This window comes from Cryptomeria japonica, chromosome 6, assembly GCF_030272615.1.
Source record: "Cryptomeria japonica chromosome 6, Sugi_1.0, whole genome shotgun sequence".
NCBI lineage: Eukaryota > Viridiplantae > Streptophyta > Pinopsida > Cupressales > Cupressaceae > Cryptomeria > Cryptomeria japonica.
This window is the reverse complement of record NC_081410.1, coordinates 433,509,757-433,536,492: the sequence shown is the minus strand read 5'-3', so window position 1 is coordinate 433,536,492 and position 26,736 is coordinate 433,509,757. Positions and strand designations below refer to the sequence as shown.

General features: G+C 35.3%; 1 protein-coding gene across 3 annotated transcripts; it reads left to right on the top strand.

Moving 5' to 3' along the window:
• The first annotated feature begins 387 nt into the window (after positions 1-387).
• On the top strand, positions 388-23,198 carry LOC131037541 (protein WVD2-like 4). Of its 3 annotated transcripts, none has more exons than XM_057969733.2 (9): positions 388-766; positions 2,717-3,092; positions 3,212-3,628; positions 4,007-4,068; positions 4,209-4,334; positions 4,497-4,596; positions 4,741-4,812; positions 4,996-5,106; positions 21,962-23,198. In XM_057969733.2, exons 2-9 carry the CDS (start codon positions 2,751-2,753, stop codon positions 22,649-22,651), a joined length of 1,920 nt encoding a protein of 639 aa, XP_057825716.2. In that variant the 5' UTR covers positions 388-766; positions 2,717-2,750; the 3' UTR covers positions 22,652-23,198. The 3 variants fall into 3 exon arrangements, with proteins under 3 accessions (XP_057825716.2, XP_057825715.2, XP_057825719.2); XM_057969732.2 differs by having other exon boundaries at positions 2,644-3,092; XM_057969736.2 differs by having other exon boundaries at positions 391-766; positions 2,644-3,092; positions 21,968-23,076.
• The last annotated feature ends 3,538 nt before the right edge of the window (positions 23,199-26,736 follow it).

The window sequence follows — 26,736 nt, the reverse complement described above, 5'->3', positions numbered from 1 at the left end:
CCCGGCATCTCATTCCCAAGGCGGGCTCCACGCCACTGTGGGCCCATCGATCTCCGCAGTTTACGCCGACACGGAATCCCGACGGTTCGATCATCACAAAGAAGAAAGTTCGTTAAGTACAAATCACGGCCAGCCTGGCCCATCGACAAGACACGCACGCAAATACACGCCAGAAGTCCAGCCTACCGCCAGCGCAGCAGAAGTCCACGTCGGCAGCCGGACGTCACAAAAACTCCACAACCCGTTTTAATAAAAGCGCGCCGAGTCCGCGGGGCCCGTTTGGCCACTTGTCTCGTACTCTTTTAAACTCACTTTAGATGGCCTTCCCCCTGTTTTTTCCCCCAATTCAAATTTTTTTAAACCTAAATTAAATTAAAAAATCCGGTAAAAGTCAAATTTGTAAATGTGAATTTTATCGCTGAGACGAATATTCCAATAAAAAAATTGCACGTATTTTTTTGAGGGTTTGAAGGCGCACGAGGGTTTGCAGTATACAGAGCCTCTGAAATGGCGACCCAGTGAGATTTGACGCTTCGCATCGGCATTAGACTTTTCTCGAATAGTTGATGTCAGCCATTAATCGGAGCGGCCGCTTTCCGAGGTTTTAGAATTGGTGTCGATCGCCATTTTAGGTCCTCATTTTCGTCGATCTTGGGCTGTTTTTGTTTGGCGAAGGGAATATGGTGCGCGTGGTCCTCTGATCTCGGATAAATGCCGGCTTTACTGTATTTCGCATTGAGCTGAAACGCTTTTGAGATTCAAATAGGTGATTTCTTCTTCTTAAATGTGTGAAAAGTTTGAACGTGAAGAATATAATTTGTCCTTTTGTTCTCTTTTGGTTCGTGCTTTTTTGCTGTGTTTGGTTTAGAATGAGTTAAGAGTTGAATCCTTGCTGATTGTTTCGTTGAACTTTCATTTTTTCATGCTTCAACACAAACCATCAGTAGTTGTACATCTAAGACGCACGAACCATTAGTAGTTGTACATCTAAGACGAGGACGCGAAAGTAGAAGCCTCAGATTATTTTCCTTTTTAGAGCGATTTCAGCAAATATTCCTGCAATGGAATAATCTTTGCATTCAATGCAAACTTTGCTGCTGACTTTGATCTCTCTCACGGTCAATGTGCTAATGTTTTGTTCTCAAATCCAGGCGAATCCAGGCAAGATTGGACCTTTCTTATGATTTTAACGTGTGCTTATATTCCTTTGTTATGGTTAACAAATGCGGTTTGCCTCTGACAAGATCTCTTTATGTTGAGCAAAAAAACCGTATCTTTCATACTTTCCTGAAGAATATCTACAAATGTGCTCATCCCGGCACTTTTGGCTGCCAGAAAGCTCTCGAGGTTCAACTTTAGAAGATTGGTATAGTATACAAATTGCATGTTGAAGCTCACGAATAGTAGCCCCGCACGGGATCAGGGCTTTTTTCTCATAAATTTCACAAAGACTGCTATTCCTTGTAGGTGGGGCCTGAGATACTTTCTGTTTGTTGATTTTTGTTTTTCTCATATTTTTCGAAGGAGTGCTTTGTTTCACTATACACCTTAAACCTTGTCATGCTGGTCTATGCACCTAACGTAGATGAAACTATACAAACTAATGTTCCCATGGAGGAGGGTTTCTGGAATTTTCTAGGTTGGATTTCTGGGATAAATTGAAGTTGTTTTGCAGTTTGGTTCCACGAACAACAAAATTATCTATTTTGTTGTTGGTTTTTAGGGTTCTTTATTAAAATATCAGCGCAAAATACCACGTAGGGAAAATTTTTAGAAAATTTAAACCGCATTAATATTGCCACTCTGCAAACATAGCACTTCATGAGGTGCCGCAAATCTTCAGTCCCCACTCTCTCTTTAGTTAGAAATCTCTACCTCAGAACAGCAGCAGGTTTGATGTTAGTGGAAAGTTTCCAATTTTTGCATTTCTTAATTTTCAATGTTTCATAAGAGCACTTGATACGTAGCAATCTAGGCATTTGCTCCCATCAGAGCATATATCTTAAAATGATGCGTAAATCTTGATAATGTTAAATCCTACTTTAGAGGAACATCATTTTCTATTACAATATTATACTCAAATCTCTTACTAGTTTAGTTAGCTTGTTATAACCATTTGTCATAATTCTAATTTTGAGAGTTATTGCGAGGATGTGATTTCTGAGAGAATGGACTGTTTAAAACCTTTATGACAATCTTAATTTTTTAGATTGAATACATACACTATTTTGGAAAAAAGTGTGTGCTTATCATCATTGTTTTGGTATCCCATCTCTATTCTTGTACGTTTCAAAGTAGATTTCTACATGTAAATCCACTTTTGTACTGCTTGTGGCATGTAAGGCTGTGCTGAAGTAGATTTCTACTTGTAAAGCCACTTTTGTACTGCTTGTGGCATGTAAGGCTGTCCTGATGCAACACAGAAGCTATGGTATTTCTCTTTCTGCAATGTATTCAAAGCTTGGACTTGTTGAGAATCATTTAAGAACTAAGTTTGTGTGTGCATATTTGGGGGTGTTAAAATTTAATAAGCTCTTCTGTGTTGTCTATAGCCATGTGCACCTTTATTTTATGGGATCTTGATGTGAATTTATCATCTACGTATGATTCAGTTTCATTATGTACTATTTCATAATGCTGCAGTATTACATACAAAGAGATTGAATTTGTGGATCCCGTGATTAAGACGTGGATGAGCTGGAAACTGAATTTGCAGTGGCAAGGACTTTAAAATTTCTTGTCGGACAACAATGGATGGAGAGAAGGCAGAACAGAACATTGAACAAGTCTTGAAGAAACAGCTTGTGAATGACTACCATGATAATGCTTCTGTATCTGATGGTCTGAGCACTTTGCTTTCTGCTGACAGTGGGATTGAAAAGGAAAACAAGATGAATGTTGAAACTACTGGTATAGTGAAGGCAAAAGAGGATGGAATTTGTGAAGGTCAAGAGCAAAATGAACCAAATGCAAGCATTGGTGAAGGAATGGAGGGACTAAATATTGAATGCAATTTGCAGTCTGGAATAGCTGTTCAAGTTCAGGGTCAATCTGAACTGGCTTATGAAGAGAAGAATGCAAAAGCTGCTAAGGTATATCCATTTAAGAGGTTTTGTTTAAAATATACAGTATATTTTTACTGACATTATTTTTTTGTTTTTTTAAAGTTTATGTAAAGTTACAGTCTTGGTTCATTTTGCTTCGGTTGTAGGGAAATGCTCATGCAATCCAGTCCAAAGGACAGAAATCTGTCTCCACCATGTCTGGAAAGGGCAGAAATGCATCTTCTGTGGTTCAGAAACCAAAGGCTACTTTAAATTCAAGTGTTTTGTCAAAGGCAGTCCCAAAGGCTGCAACAAGAGTCAGTTTGGATCCTGTTATAAAGCGGAAGAACAATTCTGGGCAAGAGCCTCAAGTTGAGGGCACTGAAGTTATATCTCCTGCTTCAAATGGTTCACTTCCTTCATCAGCTAACGTTGTTACTTCCCGCACAAATTGCACGGTTCCACAGCCATTTACTTTGGCAACTAATAAAAGAGGTTCATCTGCAATCCAAACTGCTGATGGTAACACACCAAGACGCATGAGTGCAGGTGCTGCAGTGCCCTCAGCTATCAAAAAGCAAGAGGTGAAAATTCATATGATGACAAATTGATAATGATGCCAAATTTTAACATCCTTTAGACTGTGATAGTCTTTAGAACTGGTTAAACTATATAATTCAGATACATATCATGCCTTACTTCAACTTTAGTGGATAGTGTGTCATTCAAGTTGCCATTTTGTCAAATAAACATTAACTTCCTTGATCTTCCAACTTTCTTCTTTTTGATAAGGTATTTTCTAGAAAAATTTAAGGTCAAAATGAATGGTGATTATAATGATAGTGGGCTTAGTGTGTATTGGTGATCTTTTCTTTCTGTCTATAAATTTTTGCCTGGGTTTAGGCATTTAGCCTTTTCTCTGACTTAAACGAATATTGTTTACTTGTGTTTTGCTTGAGCAGTCAGCATCAAAACCCGCATCAGCGCCACCAGCCAAAACATTTTTACGCTCTAAAAGTGTGAAGTAAGTGATTCATCTTCTCATGGTTAATGCTGGTTATACTGATATAAGAATTTGGTTGGGTTTGTCAAATTTTAATAAGTTTGATTCTATTGCTCATAATTTTTTTGTATATTGAGAACTTATTCATGCTCTTTGCACAGTACAAATAATCAAAATGAGAAGCCTATGAAGCAAGGGGAAGTGAAGCTAGGGGAAGTGAATCAAGAGGATGTAAAACAAGGGGATATGAAAAGAGAGGATGAAGATGCTCGATCTGTTGCCTCATCGTATCTTTTATGTGGAATATGAGCAAATTATTGGAAAACTTATTCAATTAGTTTTATTGATGAATTTTTTAGTAGTCTTATGTGTTATCTTTTTCAATAATGCATTTTTTTTAAATTCCATTTTTGATACAAGATGTATATGGAATCTTTGACTATTTGTAGAACTACCACTAACATAAGTTCTAAAGCAAGACCAGGTAGTGCTTCCTCTGTAGTTGGTTTTAATTTTAGATGCAATGAGCGAGCTGAGAAAAGGAAAGAGGTAGTGTTCTTTTCTGCATCTTTCTAGTGTTTTGCATTCGTAGCCATATTTTTTTCTGCTATTCTTTAGGTAGTATCTTTCATACTTCCAGGTTTGCTGTAAGGAATATGCTGATTATTGTTCCATTTCCATCTACTTGTTTAGTTCTACTCAAAGCTAGAGGAAAAGATTCAAGCAAGGGAGCAGGAAAAAAGTCATTTGCAGGCCAAGTCAAAGGTTTAATTCAATGCACCTTTCTTGCTTTAACATTTAATGAGTGCCTTCTCAATACTCATTATCCTATTGCATTGCTTTGTTTGCCTTGTGGAATGCTTGGCATTCTCATTGGACAATACAACAAAAGTGTTAATTTTAGGACTGGCATCTTATAGTTTTTTTTATCTATATATTTATCAACAGGAGAGTCAGGAGGCTGAGATAAAGCAACTAAGAAAAAGTTTGACTTTCAAAGCAACACCCATGCCGACTTTCTATCAGGAAGGTCCACCGCCAAAGACAGAGTTGAAGAAGGTATAAAGTGTTTTGTTTTTAAGTTTAACCAATAGAGTCTGTGATACATCCTGTAACACATGATTGCTGAATAGTTGCTCTGTCCCAGGATCTTGGATATGTAATGCCTTCCAATTCTTCAACTTTTGGTTATGTTGCAAAGCCCATGTTATAACTGATACACATGAATTGTGTACAGCTTTATAGATAAAGTAGATGATGTCTTTCATTGCCTGGATTTGGTAGGTGGATTTAAAATCTGATAGATGACTGTTAGGGAATGTGTTTGACTGTGGTGTTTACTAGACATTTAGTATATGTTATAATGAAATGGGTCAGCTGTGTAGGTTACAGATTTACTACAGTCTAATTTCTGTTGTTAACACCGAGGTTTGAAATATAGGCAACTGGGAGAAATGATAAATATAAAAGAATGCACATATCCAGCCTCCAGGATCTAGTGCCTGAACTCGGCTCCAACTCTGCTGGGCTTGCTCCTGCTAATTATGTAACTGGTTGATGAAGAAGACCCAAAAATGTGGATTAGATTGCCAGCAAGTCCTGGGACTAGGATAGACATTAACACCCTTTGATGTGGCTTCTTAGTTGAAAAGTTTCCTCAATTTGCCAGTGTGCTACCTGTTAGTAATCTATAGTGTTTCCCTGTTTAGCTAACAAAATGTATAAAAAATGAATATTTTGACTCTTGAGTATGCCTTTAGCATGCCAACTTTATTTGATTGAGTTCCTCCTTATAGCTGTAAGATTATTTCATTAATTGTTTTACCTTGTTTTTTTAAACTTATGTGCTGATATTCTCTTGGCAAGCTGTGATAAATAGCTTGTTTGTTCTGTAAATTTCTTGAAGTGAACCAAAACATGCTTATTTTCCAGTTACTTGGTTGACATAATGTTGTGCGTCACTCCTTAATCAATATAAATATAAATTTTGAGAGACTTTATGGTGCTCTCAATGAACTACAGATTTTTTTTGTAAGCTTAAAGGTGTTTTCTTCAGTTAAAAAATGTAGGCCACAATGATATTATGCTGGGCTTGATCCATGTTGAAAATCAAATGATGTATCCAACATAACCATATACCTCATCATTAGGAATTGGAAGGCTTTGTCCACACAGTTTACAATTACAGAAGAGAGTAATTCTAATCTTTGTTAGTGAGACCATGCCTGCAGGTCTGTGTGTGGCTGATTTCCCAAAATTTAGGATTTGTGGGTGGAATATATATTTCTGTTATTAATGTTTTATGGTATATTATGTATAGTAAGTAAATATTACTTAATATCCAATATATATTAGATAGTAATATTCCTTGGTGTACTACAACATTATTTTGTACTGTCACAGTAACATGTTGTGATATATTTTGAAAATGCTAGAAGTGATTATATTACTAGAATGAAAATTTACATAAATTTCAAATTTTGGTTTATATTGGAGAACTTTTTTGAGTGGCAACTATGCATCATCTTTGCTTTACCATTTTCTTTGTGATCACCATAGCAGCATAGATTGTGAAAAAATCTCAATAAATCATGTACTGCGTGCAAAGGTGATTTTTTGACTGGCAAAATCTCAGTTCTTGAGAGACTAAGCCTGGATGGTATTTTGCCTGTTTTACTTGAAAAATATCTTAAAAAATCGGTAGTAAGTCATAGGAATCGTATATAATTATGAGGTTGACTAATAAATTGCCAAGTTTGACAGTTTTTAATTAATTTGTGTGATTGTTGAATATTAAAATGTTTGTGTTTGTTCTTATTTGCATTTGCATGGGATTATTTTTCTGGAAAAAGAGATTGTTGAGCAGGGTTTGCATGGAATCATTAAGCAAATTTTGAGTCCAAATATTTTTTGTTTAGGACTTGGTGATATTCGAGCAGGATTTGATATTTTTGAGCAGGTTTTAGAAAATTTCAGAGCTTTTTATTCAGTTTCTTCTTTCAGGATCAGATAAATTCCTCAAAGTGTTGTATTTTTGATTTTTAAAATCATTTATCAATTAAAATATTCAACAATTAAATTATTTAATAATTAATTAATTTAACATTAAATAAATTTTCAAAATTAAATTCAGAAACCACTTTAACTGTTAAATTATTTTTTATTACTGAGAATTCTTTTTTTTTTGTGTGATTTTTCGAAGCTTTGTAAAGTAGTTTGTAGGGTACAAAGTCAATTGTAATTAAAAATGTGAAAACTATTAGTATCTAGTAATTATTTATGTGCTATGCATTATGCTTTGTGCGATGCAATGTCATCAGCAATCTGAAAATAAATGAAAAAATCTACATTCCAAAATTCATAGGGTAAGCTGTCATTTTTGTTTGCTTTCTATATCTGTATTTTATTAAATTGCCTTTTAAATTTAATTAATAGTAGGCCTCTCATCTTTTCAAGGTTTTTGAAAATCTGGTTTTTTCCTTATTTTTTTGAAAAAATCTTTTTTTTTTTTTTTGTTATGCTGAAATATTCCTTTTCAATCAGTGGCTCAGCTTCTGGGCATTCATGGATCTCTTTGTGTAAATCTGACAAGTGGAAAGCCTTAGAAAGTCCCAATTTTTACAGAAAGCTTTGTTAGGTGGTGGTTTTAGGACCATATTCCTCTCGGAACTGTCTGATATTCTTCATCAATATTCTTGTATTTCACTTGCAAATTACAAAATGTTTAGGAAACCCAACAAAAACAAAGGTTAAGGGGGAGTTTTCAGTTTTCCTTAGTATACTTGTGGGCTTTTAAGCATGATTCCATATTCAAATATTGATAAATAACAAGTCATGAAATTGATCTATGTTTAAAAAAAACTAATCCCAATGAAAGCATAACTATTAAATTTTGTAGAAAAATTGCAAAAGGTGCATGGATACTCAACAAGACAAGTGAGGTAGGAGAATGGTTTTGTGAACAGTGTGCTGGTTCAATCCAAAAGGGTTTTTTGGCTTCAAAGAGGAGTGATATAGCAAGGAAGAACCGTGAGTTTGAATCTGTCTAATATGTTTTGATATGGTAATAGCTCACAATTTCTAAATGTGTCAAAATAAGGCTTGCATTCACAAAAAGATGATGGGAAACACAATAAAATGACAAAATGACTCCATGATGGCTTAAGGGCAATGAAGAGAATGGCGTGAAGTCTGCAAATTTGAGGTTTGAAGCTGGGTTGATGGTGAATTTGGGAAGAACCAAGTGGAAATGACACCACACTAAGACAAAGGCTTCTTCAATAATGGAAATGGAGAGATGGAAAAATGAAAAAAATGGTGATGGAAATGGATGGTGAATGATTGGAAGGTGTGGTGGAGGGGTATGAAGGGGACTTGTAGAAAAATCAAAGAAATAAACTCATTTCAAACAAAAATTATAAATGGAAATGGTTCACCTTGTTAAAATCCTTAGAAATCAGCCACCTACTATCAAAGATCTTGTTGTGGCATTGCCCAATGGCAAAACAAAATTTGTTTCAGACTTTGGGGATGAAGATAACTCACTCTTGGAATTTTTAAAACAATGTCAGGGTGTTGTCCATGAGGAAAAATATTAAAAACCATGTGAGCAATTCAAAATTTCTCTTTTTCCATGCAAAAATCTGGTAGAGTTGGTTTATTTTAAAGAACTTGCTTTGGAAATTTGAAAATAGAAACCTAGTAGGTGGGAAGCCTTAGCAACTAATTATCTTGCATTTGACGATTGTGATGGGAAGATGAAAAGTCGAGGCTGCCCTACTATGCGGCAAATTGTGGGCAGTGTCCGTGAATGATTTTTGTTTTCAATTTCCTAGTGGACCTCAAGCTCAAAGAGGGCAATCTAGTGGTGGGTGCTTCCGTTAATTTTATGTTTGTAAAGATAGGATTTAGGAAGGATACAGGTGGGATTAACAGATAGGATGGGGCTAGGCACAATATTTAATGGCTTGACAAGGTGGTAAAGGGGGATAAATTAAAGAGAAATTAAAGGTGGGTTAGGACATGTTATGGCGATAAAAATTAAATGAAAAGGAGCACATAGGAACTCTAAACAAAACCACAGGGATATGGATGGCTAGAGATGACATGGATTGAGAAAAAGGGGTCAAACAACATAAGATACACCCGAACAGGTTAGGAGCTAAAATGGACAGAAATCCTCCATTCTTTAGCCACAAGTATATTTTAATTGTGAGAAGACATGCAAAAAGAAAAGCTCACATGTTTCAGCATTCATAAAACACTTTTTTCTTTTACCTTGAGATGGCATGACATTTGCATGGAAAGACAATTTTCTGATTACAGAAGTATTTCCACTTTTTGATCTCAAGTTTTCCAATTTTTAATTAAGGACAATCTCTTCTGATTTAGCATTGTCTTCTGATATATCATATTAGCTTCAATGTCGTGGAGGGAAAATGACGAGTTTAACCATCTTCACAGCATTCCTATTGTTAATTGGTTTCTAGATCTACCACTGTATTTCCTGTCCTCCTGATATGTTGGTATGGAGATTTCAAAATTCTCAGTTTCCATCTTAACTTCTTTAATGATATTGTTTATTTGCTGGTCATTGCATTGCCCCTTATTGATTTGTTTAGCAATTAGGGATTTTCGGGAAATTTGCAATTTTTTGTATTTTTCTAATTATTGAAATGATTAAAAGTGAAGGCAAAAAATAAAAGCAATCAAACCCTAGGCGATACACGAAAAGAATGCAATTTGTGATTTTTATTGAAGATTGAATCAAGAATGCTATTTGATATTTTATAATTATAATTCAAACCAAAAATATAAGACAGAATAGAAAAAATTCTAACATATTCAGAAATAATATTTTAATTAGTATTAATAATATAACAATTCAAAACTGATAAATATTAAGCTACCAGCAAAGTCTAATAACAATTTACCTCTACCAAATAGTAATTATCACAAGTTTGATTTGCCAATGTTCACCAATAATTACTACCTTAAAACCTAACTGCTACAGGTTTTAAAGAATAATTGTTAGTTAGCTGCAACAAGTATATTTGGCAGTTCAGATGTGTGGCTGGCCAAACAATTGAAACATAGTAAATTCTACCTGCCCACTAACACTAATCAGTGGATATTTCCTGCTGGCTCCACACATAGGAAATGCTGCGATTCCGTTGGAAGTAGTTAAACATTCATTAATTTTTAAAATTCCTTGGATATTCGTGACGCACCTCAGCTTTTGGATTTACATGCTAGGATCTAACATACAAAGTTCTTTGTAGGCTGGTGGCAGAGTGGATGAATATATACTGGCTACAAAGTTTAACATAATCATAACTGTTGGGATCCCTTCTAGGAAATGATAAGGCTACTTAGTCAATAATGATGCTACTTGCATGGTGGCAACTATACACATTGAATGAAGTTTCATATCTTATATGACAGTACTACGTACAGCAGTTATAAAAAATTGTTATATCCTATCATGATACTTAAAATGATAATATAGCAATATTCAGAAATTAATATTGATTTTATGATAAAACTTGTAGACAAATAAAATTTTTCATTACAATTGTCCTAGCAATTGACCTCATTTTGTCCCATTAACAGGTGGATCCTTATTATATAATGTTCTTATTATCCATTATTCATAGTATATTATCCATTATTATTTTTCATTACATTATAATATTCATTCATCAATATATTATCTCATTATTCTTCATTATATCATGATATTATATTATTATTCATTTAATCCATTAAAATATATTCTATTATTAAAACCATTTTCCAAACCTCCTACATATCAACTTCACCCTCTATTTATCATTTTCCACTCTTACCCATTTCATCCACCTTATGAATATGGGATAAACACTTACACCTCCAAATCAATATTTTATCCCACATTCACCCTATAGCTTGGATCCACCCTGAGGATATCTATAAAAACCCAGCCCCTCTTTCATTTGGGACCATCTAGCAATCTAGCACACTTGGTTAATCTTTTGCATTCTCGCATTTCTATTACCTTGCATTTGGCTTTTTCTAGTTTGCGCACCATTTGCATTTCATCTTCAAAATCTTCATTCATCATGGCTCTTTGTGCAAGTGCTTTTTGAGAGCATTCAAATTCTTAAGCATGAAATGATAGGATTACAATAGAGTTAAATTTCCCGTTGATCACACATTAGCTTAGTATCATTTTGGCTTTGCATGTTTGTGTGTTTTGCAGGTACTCTATTGAGAATGTCAGGTTAAATCTGGATCTTGACTCCATAAGATCTCAGACATTTTCCCCCATTCACAAAACCCTTATACCAGATGCAACAGATATAATAAATTTTCCCAATCCAGTGGATTAGATTAGCAATAACTTAATGGAAACCTTAAGCATTAAAAATAATATTATAACCTGATTAACTGGTCTTGATATTGGTTCAAGTTCAGGTTCGAGGGTTTGGTTCTCTGGTTCGGTTGAATTTGTTTTGGGGTTGGGTTCGTTTTTGGATTGTACATAAAAAAACATATAAAATTTACATACATGACTTTTCTTTAATAAAAAATAAATAAATATAGTGAAATAAAAAATATTTGTAATATCCATTTGTATAAATAAAATAAAAATATATTAGTGTGATTGTATATATATATATACATATATATATGAAATAATAAATTAATTATTAATAAATTTATTAATTTTTTTTGATCAGTAAAGGGGCTTCAGGGGACACACCCATAATATTAATACATTGAGAAATTTCACGTATATTGGCTTCTCCATAGGAGGCCTTAGCTGCTACATGCAAAATTGTCCTTATTAGAAGGTTAGCTGGTGCTTACAAAATTGACCTTATTCAAAAGATGTCTGCAATTACATTACAAAATTAGCCTATCTGCTAGAGACTATACCCTTTGGATTATATTAAGAGCTTAGCTTTTTGGGGATGTATCTTGGAGCTTTAGAAATAAAATATTTCTTATTTCTTGCTTGTTTCCAGTGGCAGGGGGCGTGCAGGTCCTGAGGAAGGCACTTCTTCCTCTTTAGGTTCGTCCTCAAGTCATGCCATGAGAGCAAACGACCAGTCCATCGTGCACCCATAAGTCACTCTTGTGATATGTTTAAGGAAGTCTAGTAGCTATCAAGTTTTGTGACTGTTTCTCCAGTTTCACACCTATAGCTTCAATTACAAAAGGCACCCATGGCTCTTTGTTTTCTAGTAAGATGATAGGTCATGTCCCATGCCCATAGTGAAAACTGAGCCAATGTATTGCCCTTTCTAGCATTATCCTCAAGCCCACATGCCATTTGCGCCTAGTCATGCCCAAGGCTACATGAAACACCACAGATTTATCTTCCCCTAGGTCCAACAAGATAGCCACAAAGTGGGAGGCCGTGTCTATATTAACCCTGTACCTAGAGGCTGAGTGCATGAAAGTATCCCCCAAACCATTCTTATTGCCTGCAATACAATCATGTTGTTGGTCTTAAAGATGATTTTCAGCTGCTTCTCTGTTGTCACTCCCTTGAAAGCAGTTTGCCTACATTTCGCTTCCAAACGCATGCTTGCCAGTCACCATCATGATCTCCAAATTCGAATGAGAAGAATGACTCTTTGTTTGTGGTTTCTGCCAATTCATAGGACTCTTACACACAACTTCATTAATGCACAATTATCATCAGTCCCAACTCCAAATGTGCCTTGCCTATTCCATTTGCATGATTGTGCGATGAAAGCTTGCTTTGTAATGATGTTGGGAATGGGTATTGTACTCCAAATCCACACTGGAGCTGTGTGACTTCTCAAACATATTCATGGATCTATTTGTCTGTCACTGTGTAGGATTTTTGCTTTGTTGTTGGTCCCTTGTGGTAGGGGTATGTGCTTAGTTTGTGGATGACATTGCCACTCAGATACCTGAATATGCACCTAGTGCCTGAGACACCGAGGTTTCTCTTGGAAGCTTCATTAAGTTCAGCTTAACCCATTCTTCTTCCAGTGGAGTTCACTTCGCTTTAATCCCTGCCCTTTTGATCACATCAGGATTAGCCCTGGGAGCCCCATGAACTGGGGGAATGATGAGGCCAGGCCATTGCCTTCTCATTTTCTCAGCTCACATGATGTAAGAGTTATGTTTGAGTTTCAAGTTATTGGCTGCATTGTTTGCTACCTCTATGATTGCCCTTGCTAACTTTCTTAAGAAGACATCTGCATCTAGACTTTTATCTTGGAAAATTCTTTTGTCACTTTCCTTCCAAATTTCCCAAATGATTATGGATGTGAATGCTGCCCACAAACTTGAAAAGGCATATTTTTTCTGAAGCACACACCATGAGTTAAATAAGGACTTAATAGGAGGAAGTGGGCTATACCAATTGAGCTTCTGCTTTATCCAGTTCAGCATTGGTTTGAGTACTTGCACCTCAGTTGGAGGTGATTTGGATTGTCCTCCACTCTCTTACATAGTACACAAATTTGTGGTCCAATGAATCTCAATTTCTTTAGTCTGTCCTCTGTAAGGATTCTGTTTCAGATTGCAGCCATGCAAAGATGGCAGCCTTTGGAAGATAGTGTTTATTGCAGAATAGGCGTGCTGGCCACTCCTTATCCTTCTCGGTTTTTGTCGATACCAAATAGCCCAATTTGACACTGTACTGCCTCGATTTTGAGGCACACCATTTCATTTCTTCAAGCTCCTCAATTAGGTAGTCTTTTTTCTTTTGAGAAGTGTTTCAAGTTTTAATGATTGGTTGTCAGGGACGATGAGTCCCTGTAGTGGTTTCTAATGCCATTTGAACAGTCCATTTTCCTTCTTGGGGTGTAGGTAGTCTCTGACATGATAGCCTCATAGAAATTTAGCGCTTCTTTTATCTCCACTAGGTCTTGATCATCTGCTAGTGGGGTACAACACCAAGAATCATCTCAGAAAAGGGTCTACTTTTTTGATATCCCTTGTGACATGTTCGGCAATTAGCCTCTTGCATTCTACCATGAAATTCCATATGGTTGAGCCCCTTAGAGGATTAACAATGGATAAAATTCTACCTAGATCCTAATTATCTAGGTATTTATTTTGGGAGGATCTTAGCCCATTTCATTCAGGGCTTGGAGTACAAATGCTAAATCAACTTTGCTTCCAAAGCTGTGTTTAACTGTGACCAATCCCTTAGACCAACTCCCGCAACCTCCTTGGGGGTACAAATTTTATCCCAAGCTATTAGGGGGAACTTCTTCCCCTTAATGTGCCCTTCAGAAAAAGTTTCACATCTTTTGATTTATTGTCTCTAACGTTTTTGCTGGCATCTTCAAGCATACATCACATATATTGGCATTGCTGATATTATGGATCTGAGCATCGTTATTCTTCCTGCTGAGGAGAGCCATTTACCTTTCCAAGATTCTAACCTACTCTTGCAGCTTTCCACCAATGTCTCCTAGAGTTTGGCTTTGTACACCCCCCACACAGAGAGACATTCCTAAGTATTTACTGAGGAGCTGGTAGGTCCTGAGCTTAAGTATTCTTGCTATTTCCCCCTGTTTACCTCAGTCTGTTTTAAAGAAAAAGATTTCTGATTTTCGCCAATTTATTTGTTGGTCTGAGGTATTGCTATATGTGTACAGGTTTTTTTTAATGCATTGGCCTCTTTTTTTCTAATGACCCTAAAAAGCCAGGTATCAACCACAGATTGTTGGTGCATTACTGGCCCCACATTTGGTGCAATTTTGATTCCCCTCGAATTCTCTCTAGATTTCACATTGTTAGCATTCGTCCTAGGGCTTCAACCGTTGTGATGAAGAGAAAGGATGACATGGGGTCTCCTTGTTTGAGTCCTCTAGTGGTAGAGAAGAAGCCACGTGGGCTTCCATTCACTACATGGTAGAGAAGAAACCATGCAGGCTTCCATTCACTACAACAGAGAACCTGGGAGAATTAATAGAGCTTTGAATCCAATTATACCATTCTTTGCATAGGCCCATCTTCTGCAACAAAATTAAGAATTCTCTATTGACTTGGTCATATCTAATTTCAGGATCCTTCCCTTTGTCTAGGACTTTCTTATTTATGAACTGCTTTGTGGGTGATTGTAATGCCCTCTGTTATTGATCTGCTTGGGGAAAATCAACTTTGTTCTTCAAAAATAATGTTTGGCAGTATCATCTTCAATCCGTCTACCATTTCTTTTGATCCTATCTTATAGATTGTGTTGCACAAGGATATAGATCTGTAATCCTGCATTGTCATCACTAGTTTTTTTTGGGAATTAATGCTATGAAAGTATTGTTCCAGTCTTTTGAGCATTGTGGCCTTTCTCCTTGCTTCCTCAATAGCAAGGAAAATGTTCTGCTCATTTGTCCCTAGCTTTCTTCACTTCCTTCGCGGTTTAATATTTATTATAAATGTATTAATAATCAATGCACATCTTTTGAAGAGGGTTTTTGGCTTTTGGAAATCACCAACCAAGGGTTTTCATCTTCGAATGCAAAATTGAAATTTGAATTTGAAAATTAAGATGATGAACGATGATGATGGATAATAAGCCTTGACTTCTCTTTTATGGATGTTTTGCCTTGTGCTCTCAATTGACTTTAATTTTATTTATTTTACTTTTTCCCTCAAAAGTATTTAAAAAATACTTTTAAATTACATGCAAGAGCCCCTTTTTAAACTATATTTTAATTAAAATGTTTAAAACATTTTCTAAATAATATTTAAGTGGCTTTTCAAAAATGAAGTGATTGGGCCTACTTAAAATATTATATTCTTTTTTTTGAAAAGGGGTCATGACACATTGAGTTCCCTTCCACACTATGTTTTTCACCTTTTATCTTCCTTAGCTGTTCCTCTTCCTTTTGAAAGGATAATTGTTTCTGCATTATTTTTTGTATTCAGTCCCAAGCAGACTAAAACATTAACAGATGCTGTTCATCATCAGCCTGAGTTCCCCCTGCACCTACTAATCCTGGATTATTTTCTTGGTTCCATCAAAATCGAGCTTAACCCAATCTTTATATAATCAGGGAAAGTGAAAATGGTTGATATTTTTATCTGAATAATCAGGGAACGAACAATTTACAGTATGTCTAAAGATTGTTTTTAATAAATAATTCAGTTATCTAGGGCTTTCATGTTTAATCTTGTTAGGCTTTGAGAGACTTGAAACAAGAGATTTATTGGTTGAAAGGCCCAAAATCTATATCTCAAACTTGATTGTGGAGAAATGAGCAGGGCATATGTGCTAGTTGCTGGAGGGAGGTGTTTTTGATGATCCAAGGATTAATTAAAATCAGTTCTAAGGTGAATTATGTTAGCCTTGTGAACAATAAAGGCTCAATAGTTTCACTTCTGTGTACCTGGAAATAGGGCTTGCACTATGGTTGACGATCAGCTTGAGAAGAATATTTGAAAGAACAAACAAATTCATTAAAGGAATTGCCTAAAAGTGCAGATTTACTAGATGATAGCAGTTAATTTCAAAAGAGCAAGTGTGCTTGGAAATGGGGAACTGCAGGAGTAGTCAGGAATCGGAATACAAAACTTTTTAAGAGAATGTACAACAAGAGGAAGAAATTGATTCAATTGAAAATAAGAAACCCCTTTTGATCGGTTAGGAGTTGAATGCCATGTACAATCAAGTAGATATGGAAGATCCAAAATCCTTCAACTAGAGAGGATGCGATATAAATTAACAGGGCTATATTTTGGATGAACCAAGACTTAGTGAATATGTTTAAATTCTGGAGGAAAGCATATACAGGAAAAGCCCATCTAAAAGGAAAAATTGAAACCAAAAGCATTATCTTTACTTGAATAATGCTTAATAATTAATTGGTATATAGTTAACCATTAATCAATGAGAAGTTAGGAAATTAACAGTGTTTCTCTCAGTGGGGTAAGTGTTTATTAGATGGATGCTTCCCTAGACTGTGTTTCAAATTTGGGTACCTAAATTGCATAGGAAAACTCATTTTTTATTTGATATTTTGAAAATTAAAGAATGATGGAACCCAGACAATACTGAGTGCTGGCAAATAAAAATTTGATCTCAGGAACATGTGCTCCATGATGACGGAGTAGCTTACCACTGTCAGTCACACCCCACCCTTGATATTGTTGTCATTGTTGTGGAAGTAGGATAGAGGCACTGAGTACTTTGAAGGCACGAGAAACTTGGGCAAGTGCAGGCATGCTGATTTAATGAGGAGGAATATCATGGATTTCATCGGTATTTCAAAGAAGAACATAATGTTTATGACTCCAACAGAAGACTAATGTGGGATTCTACTTTCTTTGTTTATTCCAGCTGCCTCTTAACTCCTGCAATATTTTTCTTTTTATAGTTGGATTTTAAAGTTCAGGGGTTTCAAGTTTACCTAAATTTTCTCTCTGTAGAAAATTGATTTCAAGCAATGCTGAAGTACACAATATCCAACTGCTAGGTTTGGATTAATATTGGTATTGTTTCCTAGTTTTAATTTCAGGGAAGTGAAGGATTTGTTTATCCTCACTTGTGTTTGAAGGATGTCATTTCATTAGTTTTCTAGGGATGGCCAATCTTTGCTTTGTGGATTACCAATATATACGGTGATGCAAATGTTTTTTTCATTTTTTTTCTGTTTTTTCTTTGTTCATTTTCATTAAAGATTTTTAATATCCTGTTGGTATTAGGGGTGTTGGAGTGAATAAATAATCAATTTGCACAAGTTTACTAGAAACACATATCAATGTGGTTTTTGTTTTTTGTTTTTTCATTTTACATTAAAAGATTTTGAATATCCTGTTGGTATTAGGGGTATTGGAGTACTTAAATAATCATTTTGTTTAAGTTTGCTAGAAACAATTTTTTGTATTGTGAAAATTTCTTGCACTGTAAAAAAATGAAGTCATCAATTCATTTTATTTTTTCTTGACACCAATCCTTGTGGAGAATGTTTTCTCTGTTCATTGCAAAACTCCTGTAACCAAAAGTTAAGACATTTAGTGTTAAAAGCCATTTTTTTTTTTATTCTTATAAAAGGTAATCAAAAGAGGGAGATACCTGTCTAAAAGTGAAATATTTAATGTTATTCATTCTCCACTGTCGTAAACTTTAATTTGTTTGCAGTCAATAGAAAAATGCTCAAATCCAAAAAAAAGGACATTTATGAATAAAAAATCATCCACATAAAAATATCTTAATAGTTATATACCCCCCTCTATGGTTTAGTTGCCACTGCCACCTTCACTGAAGTGACCAAACAACTTGGGCATCAATGTGGATCAGTAAACACCTTTAAATACCCTGAGCATGACATGATCGCCCAAACTGATTTCACTGTCTTCTGGTACTGGCAGCATCTGGACACATCACAAACACCATTCAATCTCTCCAATCTCACTGCCAGACTAAAAAGTAATGATATTTGTTGTTGAAAAACACACCAGAATCCTTCATACTCTCAATTGTGAAAAGGTGAGGATGTATTGTGGAAAGAAGCAACACAATTCAGATGCCATTTGATCATATGAAATTGATAGGGACTGGTCAATGGATATCATGATGTACCTTGATTGTCTTAAGAATGCCATCTGTCCCAGCAAAGTAAAAATATAGGCACTTCCAACGTTTAAAAAAGGTGGGGATAGGAGAGATGTCCTGTTGTTATCCTTACACTCATCCTTCTGTCCCCAAATGCTCTGGATGCTCAGGATACATACCTTAGCCCCAAGTACGCATCCCTGTGGGTCAGCAGAAATGACAGACAAGGGGCAGAAATAAAATATTGTTTGAGCAAGCCTAATTAAGTTATTTTTGATAATTGCTGAATTGAGTGTGAAATCTAAATGTTAGATTGTAGAGTAATTAAAAAATGGATCAAAACTAAGAGTTAGAATGTATCCTAGTGGAGAATAAGAGGTCTTCACTTGACAATGCCATTGACCACTCTCCATTTGAGGAAGTAAAACGACATTGAATGGTGAACAAAACAAAAAAATTGACAATATCCAAATCACTGTTGCCGCCTGAGAACAAGAATTTCCATTCATCCCTTTATATGCAACGGGTTAAACATCTGCTCAGTGAAAGAACCAAACATCAATAAATGGGTGAATGGAATTAACCTGTAAATCTTGATTCTATGAACCAAACGTTAATTACCTACAAAAGCTAAGGAAATGTTATATAGCTAACATAAATCATATGCACAAGACATATAATGGGACAATCTGCCTTAATCTTCAATACACTCTGTTGTGAGATCCAAATCCACTTTCATTCATTATCTTAACTAGTCAAAGAAAAGGTTCACAATTCATAATTCATGATTATATACAAATTTACAGTAATAGATGCTCATTATCTATAACTATTCTAATGATAGTTGGGGAAGGCAAATTGTTTACACATTAGGCCAACTGATAACCAAATATGATTTTTCTCGCAAGTTACCCATTTGTCACAATACAGAAGCAACATGTTTGGGCTCATTTTATCTAGACACAGATGGGTAATTTGTGCCAAGCTGTCTACTCTGTAATCTCATATATGTCATAACACCACTGGCCCTAGGTATATGACATTTTACCTTTAATACACTTCACCGTTGAAACATTAGAGGAGATCAACTAGTAAGATTTCCACAAATCTGTGCATGCTTTATGCCATGGTTGATAATCCATTCGTACCTATCTGATCTTGATAGATGATTAATAACCCATATACGCCTTAATTTTATGTCCTTGGGTATGTAATGTTCTACCACTCTTCTATCCTAACATGTCATGTCCCTACCTATTAACAAACTCCTACCTGTCTTCAAGCAATGAGAAAACATGAATAAATAAAAGACACTCGTTTGATCAGTGATTTGTTTGTTAAATGATTAATATAAACAAACATAAAAAGACAAATAGAGTTAAAGAATAAAATTGCATAAGACATAAATATAAGTAATTTAAGGTATCGATCACACAAGTAAAAGGAAGCAGTTAATATAATCGATAAAAAACAAGTGATTAGGTATACGATGCAGCGCTTTAACTAATGGTAAGACAGCGATTGCAAAGAAGAGTAAGAGCAGTGATTGGAAAATACACCTCTGTATGAAAGATGACGTTGCAAAGGATGGGAACCCTTTGCCTCCACTCGAGGATATACGTAAGTGAGATTTGTATTTACGGAGAGGGCATTACTTATATAATCAGTATCTATTAAAGAAGATCAAGCAATCATCATCGAACGAGAGAACAGATCTGATATAAGGAATCAGATTCTCATATATGCAGCCATGGCACATTTTATCAATAAATTGGAATGAAGACTAAATATCTATGAAATCGAACAGCAGTGAGGACAGTCATTTGTATCCTTATCCACTCGTTGAAATACGAATCAGATCAAAGGACAGTCAGCAAGCAATTACCTTTACTCAGGAAGATCGAAGCATTCAGCAGAAGGGCACATAAGCCTAGGATTGACTCCAGAAGTTGAACACATATACATCAAAGGATTCATCTTCAGATCAGACATAGTACTGCAGACTGCTATCATATCAATTTGTCATCCTCATTACTTGTTGCTTATGTAATCTTGTCTTATTCTAATACATCATATTAAGAAACATTAGACAAGATTACATCATATTCATATACTATCAATAATATGACCTGGTTCTGCCCATTACATCCTCATTATTTGTTGCTTATGTAATCTTGTCAAATTCTAATATGACCTGGTTCTGTCCAATTACTTGGCCTTCACAGTTCGTTGTCCCAGCCAAAAGTACTTAAGAGAATAGGCAACTCCAGCCTATGTTTTGTGTCAGCCAGCATTCTGAATAATATGACCTGGTTCTGCCCGTTACATCCTCGTTATTTGTTGCTTATGTAATCTTGTCAAATTCTAATATGACCTGGTTCTGTCCAATTACTTGGCCTTCACAGTTCGTTGTCCCAGCCAAAAGTACTTCAGAGAATAGGCAACTCCAGCCTATGTTTTGTGCCAGCCAGCATTCTGAATTCTATTGTCTTTGCTGTTAAGATCATGGAAAATTTTGAAGTAAGGAATATTAAATGAATCTTTCAAACTAAAACAACAGTAAAACATGCCTGTATTGGCAGATAATGAGGAAAAAATATAGGGTTAATAAATGTATGTGTTGGGGCTGTGGAATCTAGTCACGGTAAATTTTATATGCAAAACTGGTGAATTTGTATAAATATTAATTGGTGATTCTCTATTTAAATTGGCGAATCTTATTTCTAGATTTTATGTGAAAATAGACAATTGAGTAATGATAACCCATAAAAAATATCCTGCATTGAACCCTATACAATTTCATAAACATTATATTTGTTTCTCGGTAAGATGGCATGTGGGATGCTGCTCTCTGGACAGTGCAATGAGCCACTTCCTGTTGACCTCAATGGGAAAGCAAATGAATTATATTTGTTTTTTGAAAAATAATAACTAATGTATTATATTATTTTTTTTGCTTTAAAGTTTTAATGCTTTAGCATTCACTGATATAGCTTTCCCTGTATTTGTCTACCACGAGAAAAGTTATTTTATTTGGACCTTTGCATGTTTCTAAAATCTTAAAGTGAAGAGAAAACGAATCTAGTGAAATCAATTGAAAGAATCAGATGTAGGAAAGTTTACAGGTTGAATAGGATATGTTACACTGTATGAACCGGTGCTGCTATTGAATTATTTGAACATGATTTAAAATGGGTCCTAGTGAATATAAAGCCTGTTATCTGAGATAGTGCACAATGGCTTAGAAGTTGTGTTTCCTTTATTTTGCAATTTATTTGGATGGTGTTTGCTATTGCTTATATTTAATTTTTTGCTTTAAATCTTTTATTGCATCATTGAGCAGATAAAAAATCTTGTCATGATACGTCTCTGATCGAGTTTCTTTAGATGCAGATACCCACAACTCGCCCAAAATCACCTAAGCTAGGACGGAATAACAGTAGTAGATCATCTCGTCTTAGTTTGGATGAAAGCAAGATAAATGGGGGTCCGCAGAATAATACAGATGTGAAGAAGACAATGCGGAGGTCGTTGATCAAATTACCATCTCAAAAATCAACAATGAGTAAACCTAATGAAACATCTGATAGCCAGAAACAAGGAACTTCAAATAAAATAGAAAAAGGATCTGCTAACAGATCAGTTGAGAATGTAATGGTGAATGCATCAAGGGCAGATCAGGATTCCTCTGCCAGTATTAGCAATGAAGTGAAAGCAAAAGTGGACGAGTCTGAATCTTTTCAAGGTGAACTCCAACAGTCAAATGGACTGTTTGATATACCAGGTGTCAATTTCGAGAATGGTGTTGATGAGTTAGGTAAGGATTTACATTCCTCAGAAAGAACTGAATTAAAGAGCAATGGAAATGGGGATGTTTCAATTGCTATAGAACAAAGTTCAGCTGGGGATAGCACACAGGGCTTCAGGAAAGTAGAGTCAAATACAGCACTAGATCAAGTAAAGCCTATGGGGTCTGCTTTAAGCAGTTCAAAAAGAGAAAGTGATGTGTTGCTTGCCACTGAAATCAACAAGCAAGATGCTCCTGCAGTTATCACAGATGTTGCTGTACAGTTTTGAGAACAGAAGCTTTGGTCGCGTTTTTGTATATTGGCTATTTTTAGAGTAAAAAGGCTCATTATATTAGGTGAATGGGGAGATTGATCCTAATATTGAGTATGAGTCCTGAATGTTCATACATTCAGGAGGTATTCATCTGTCTCTCATCTAGAAATGGAAGACACTGGTGTTGCTATTGTATTGCTTGTATTCTGCAAGAAAGCAGTTGATTCCTTAATTGCCAAGGCTTTAAGCTACTGGAGTTGAGAGTAACAATTGTGGGGAATCATGCTGGTTTATGTTTCGCTGTTTCACTTTATTTGGTACAAGTTTCTTACAGGAGGCAGTTTGGGCAAAGAACAGTGTTTGAGTTAATGGTTGGATTAGAAGACTTTTGGATTCTTTCACTTGTTATCAGATTGCTTCAATAAGAATATTTTTTGGGATCCTGTGTCTCTAAATGTAATTTTTGAGGTACTCAACTTGTTTCATTTTGAAAATTGTTATTAGAATATTTGTTGTACATTTGTTGCATATAAACAAACTGTTTGAAGGGCTTTCCTTATTATTCTTGTATCTGGTGAAAAATGTCCACCTTGCAATTCCCTAGTTTTGGTTGTATGATCCAAGCAGCCAATTTATTATAATTTAGTTTTAGGCCATAAGGTGCAGTCGTGTGGTTTGCCATTACTGGACTGTTGTACATACAATAGCTCAGTCGTTTTGGTTTCTGCTCATAACCCAATTGTCTTTGTTTGCGACAAGGTGAGGCACATCTCTGTTGAATTGTTATTTCATTGTCTTTTTGAGATAAATTAATCAGTTTTAGGGATTGACTGCAAAAAATGGTTTATTTCACAGGTTGAGAGCTATCAGTTATCCTGCACCAACATGGAGTTCATGTAAAATATGAGTACACTTCTAAAATATAGGCATAAGTGACATTCTGTTTGGTTCATTTAATTCCCTTATATCAACTAATAATTAGATTAATATTTGTTCGATTTTTGTTAGTTAGAGTTAATGTGCTCACATTTATTACTAGTTCTGTAGGTGAAGGACAATGAAATTCAATTCATTGTTCATTTCCAGTATATCCTGGAATCTTTGTTTATCTTGCATGCTTGGTGCATGGGGGTTGCTTCTAGAAAAGATTCACACTGCCTTGTGGGCTATGCCAAGGTGATATTTTATCATTGGTTGATGTAATGCAGTCCCACTTAATTGTTATTTTACGGAAGTACATGCAACATAATTAACAGAAGTTAAGTTAATGTTAGTAGATTTCCACAATCCATGAATTATATTGTTGTAGCTGCTTCTGGATTAGATTGCGTGAATTCGAAGTTAAGGTTTTTAGATTAATGGATTACATCCTGACAACATGATAGTAATCGATATCAATTTCTGTGGTAGTCAGTTTTCTTTAGTTGTGATGGATAGACTGAAGTGCTTCAGAGTCATTCCTTGTATTTAAAAAAAACTAATTTTGCTTCTACAATTTTAGATAGACAACACTACTTAGAAGAAATCCTATATCCACATGTAGGCTTGTGAGTCCAGATTTGAAGATTTGTCAACTTGTGTGAAGTTGACCAGCGTAATGTTTTTTAGAATGTTTAGATCTTCATATTTTTTCATGGACCTCTAGGGACGGGGGACTCAAATGCCAGTGCACAACCCTTTAAACGCCAGAGACATGCATTTGTGGCCATGACATTTATGAACTCCACCCCTTATAACAGTTCTTCCGAAGTAGTTGCAGTCCAGTAGATAAAATGGCATCATTAGAGAATCAACATGTATAAGAATGTGATTGATGAATTCCAGTGTTCTATTTGTTACTTATAAAAGCCATCTTAATCAACTTCACAGTAGTTTATACACGTTTTGCAAAACTGAACAAGCACACGACTTTAAATGGTGACAGTTTTGGTGTGTTCTGTGGTATAACAACTGGATATGATGAAAAGAACATGCTAAGGCTAAAAACACACATTTATGTTCCCACTTTTTGCTGTGGCTAATGATTGAGTCATTTGATGCAAACACTTGAGCTATATTTCTTCAAATTCCAAAAGTAGTGTGTTTTGGATCCCGGGACAAGAACTTTTTCAAAACTTCTTAACAACCAAGCATTGACTTGTGACTTTGGATTCTCAGCACCCCTTCGCTGTTATAATTGTATTTATTTCCAGAAGCATCTCTACCTAAAAGGCAACAATAAAAACTGTTGTAGTCTGAAGAACAGGTACAATTTAATTCCAAATTTATAGCTCTAGAAATTGTTGAAAATTTTCCTTCAACTCTGCATCTATTTCAATGTCTAAATATTGAGCTGTGATGTTTTCAAAGCTGGCTATGAATGGATGTCACATAATATTAGTGACAGTTTTTTAAAATACACATTGAAAAACAGGTTTTTGGGAAAAAATATGTAAGATTTTTAATTAAGGTTTCATATTATGTTGGTGGTTCATCGCCATGCAAAAAGAAAAGATTGGGGAAAAGTGCTTCTTATATAGCATTAGCCACTATTCAACTCTGCATCTATTTCAATGTCTAAATATTGAGCTGTGATGTTTTCAAAGCTGGCTATGAATGGATGTCACATAATATTAGTGACAGTTTTTTAAAATACACATTGAAAAACAGGTTTTTGGGAAAAAATATGTAAGATTTTTAATTAAGGTTTCATATTATGTTGGTGGTTCATCGCCATGCAAAAAGAAAAGATTGGGGAAAAGTGCTTCTTATATAGCATTAGCCACTATTAGTAGCAATGACTAAATATAGTTATTCAAGTCTGTTACGACGAGCATATTTTCTAGAAATTTTCTACCTGAATTGGGTTTTTAAATTGAATGGATAAAACAACAAAACACATTACTAGAATGTTCGTAGAAACCACAATTATATAAAGGGATTTGCAAACGTTAGCTGAACTGAATTTTTTTGCAATTTCATACCTTGCAACTTGAATTGTTCCTTTCCAAACTAGTGAAGGTGGGGTCACAATTGCAAATAATGGAAGTGGGCATATACCATGGACGTGGAAGATTGTGGTCAAGGAAGGCTTGGGCAATAGTAGAGGCTTTATAAAGGTGGGTCTATGTACAGACGTGGGCATACTTGAGAGATCGACTATCACAAAAATGATTGATTTGTTGCTTGGTTAATGCAACTCTTCAATAAAAAACTTAGCAATGCATGTCTGTACTAATATCCAGATTGACAATGGTTGTAGAATGCAAAGTTTTGATAGTTTCTCATTTGTGACATTGGTAAGTATTACATTTCACAATAATTGTTATGAAATGATTTTTCATTGAATGTATGCTTCTGGATTCGATTGTGTGGGAGTTTTTGCATCAACGTTTCGGATCACACTCCATGATCCATCATCAAGATGAAATGATTCTTTCTCCTTATGTTCTCTATCATCTCGATAATGGATCACAGAGTGTGATCTGAAACGTTGATGAAAAAACTCACACAATCGAATCCAGAAGCATACACTCAATTGAATGGATTGTGGGAACTTACGAAAGTTGATGATTTTTCATACTAACCGAGAAGAAAGTGTGTTTTGTTCTTTCATACATCTTTTGGATTCTTGAGTGCCTTGAAGATGGGGATGCATATAACTCCTCTAAAAGTATGGACCAAAGACTAGAATTTTGTATAAGAACAATTATTCATCCTTTATGATGCATGGTGTTGGCCATCACACATGTATCTAGACTTTGTTGTGGGATCAACTACTAGTTGATGAATAAGTTGCTGAACTTTTGCAACTTGCTATCATTCCTATTGTATGTAGTGCAATCAATGTGGAGTAGGTAAGGATAAAACATGCAATGCCCCCTTGTCTACAAATAATCTCTTGCAACTAATCTGGATTAGGTTCGGATAAAGTACATAATGTGTCTTAAAATCTTTGACATTGAGCATTTGCCACCACATTCTCCTTCCCCACTTTGACACAATTTCATAATCTTAGCCTAGTGATTTGGTGATCAAATTTTGTTATTTTGGTGAAGGCACTTGTTCTAGGAAATACTAGTCTATGATTTTTTGTTGATGTAGGAATGTTGATGGACACA

Bases quoted from the DNA above. Each gene is read 5' to 3' on its own strand.
- LOC131037541 (XM_057969733.2), top strand. From the start codon at position 2,751: ATGGATGGAGAGAAGGCAGAACAGAACATTGAACAAGTCTTGAAGAAA. The intron at 3,629-4,006 runs GTGAAAATTCAT...TTGCTTGAGCAG, and splicing joins CAGCTATCAAAAAGCAAGAG to TCAGCATCAAAACCCGCATC. The intron at 4,335-4,496 runs GTATCTTTTATG...GACTATTTGTAG, and splicing joins GCTCGATCTGTTGCCTCATC to AACTACCACTAACATAAGTT.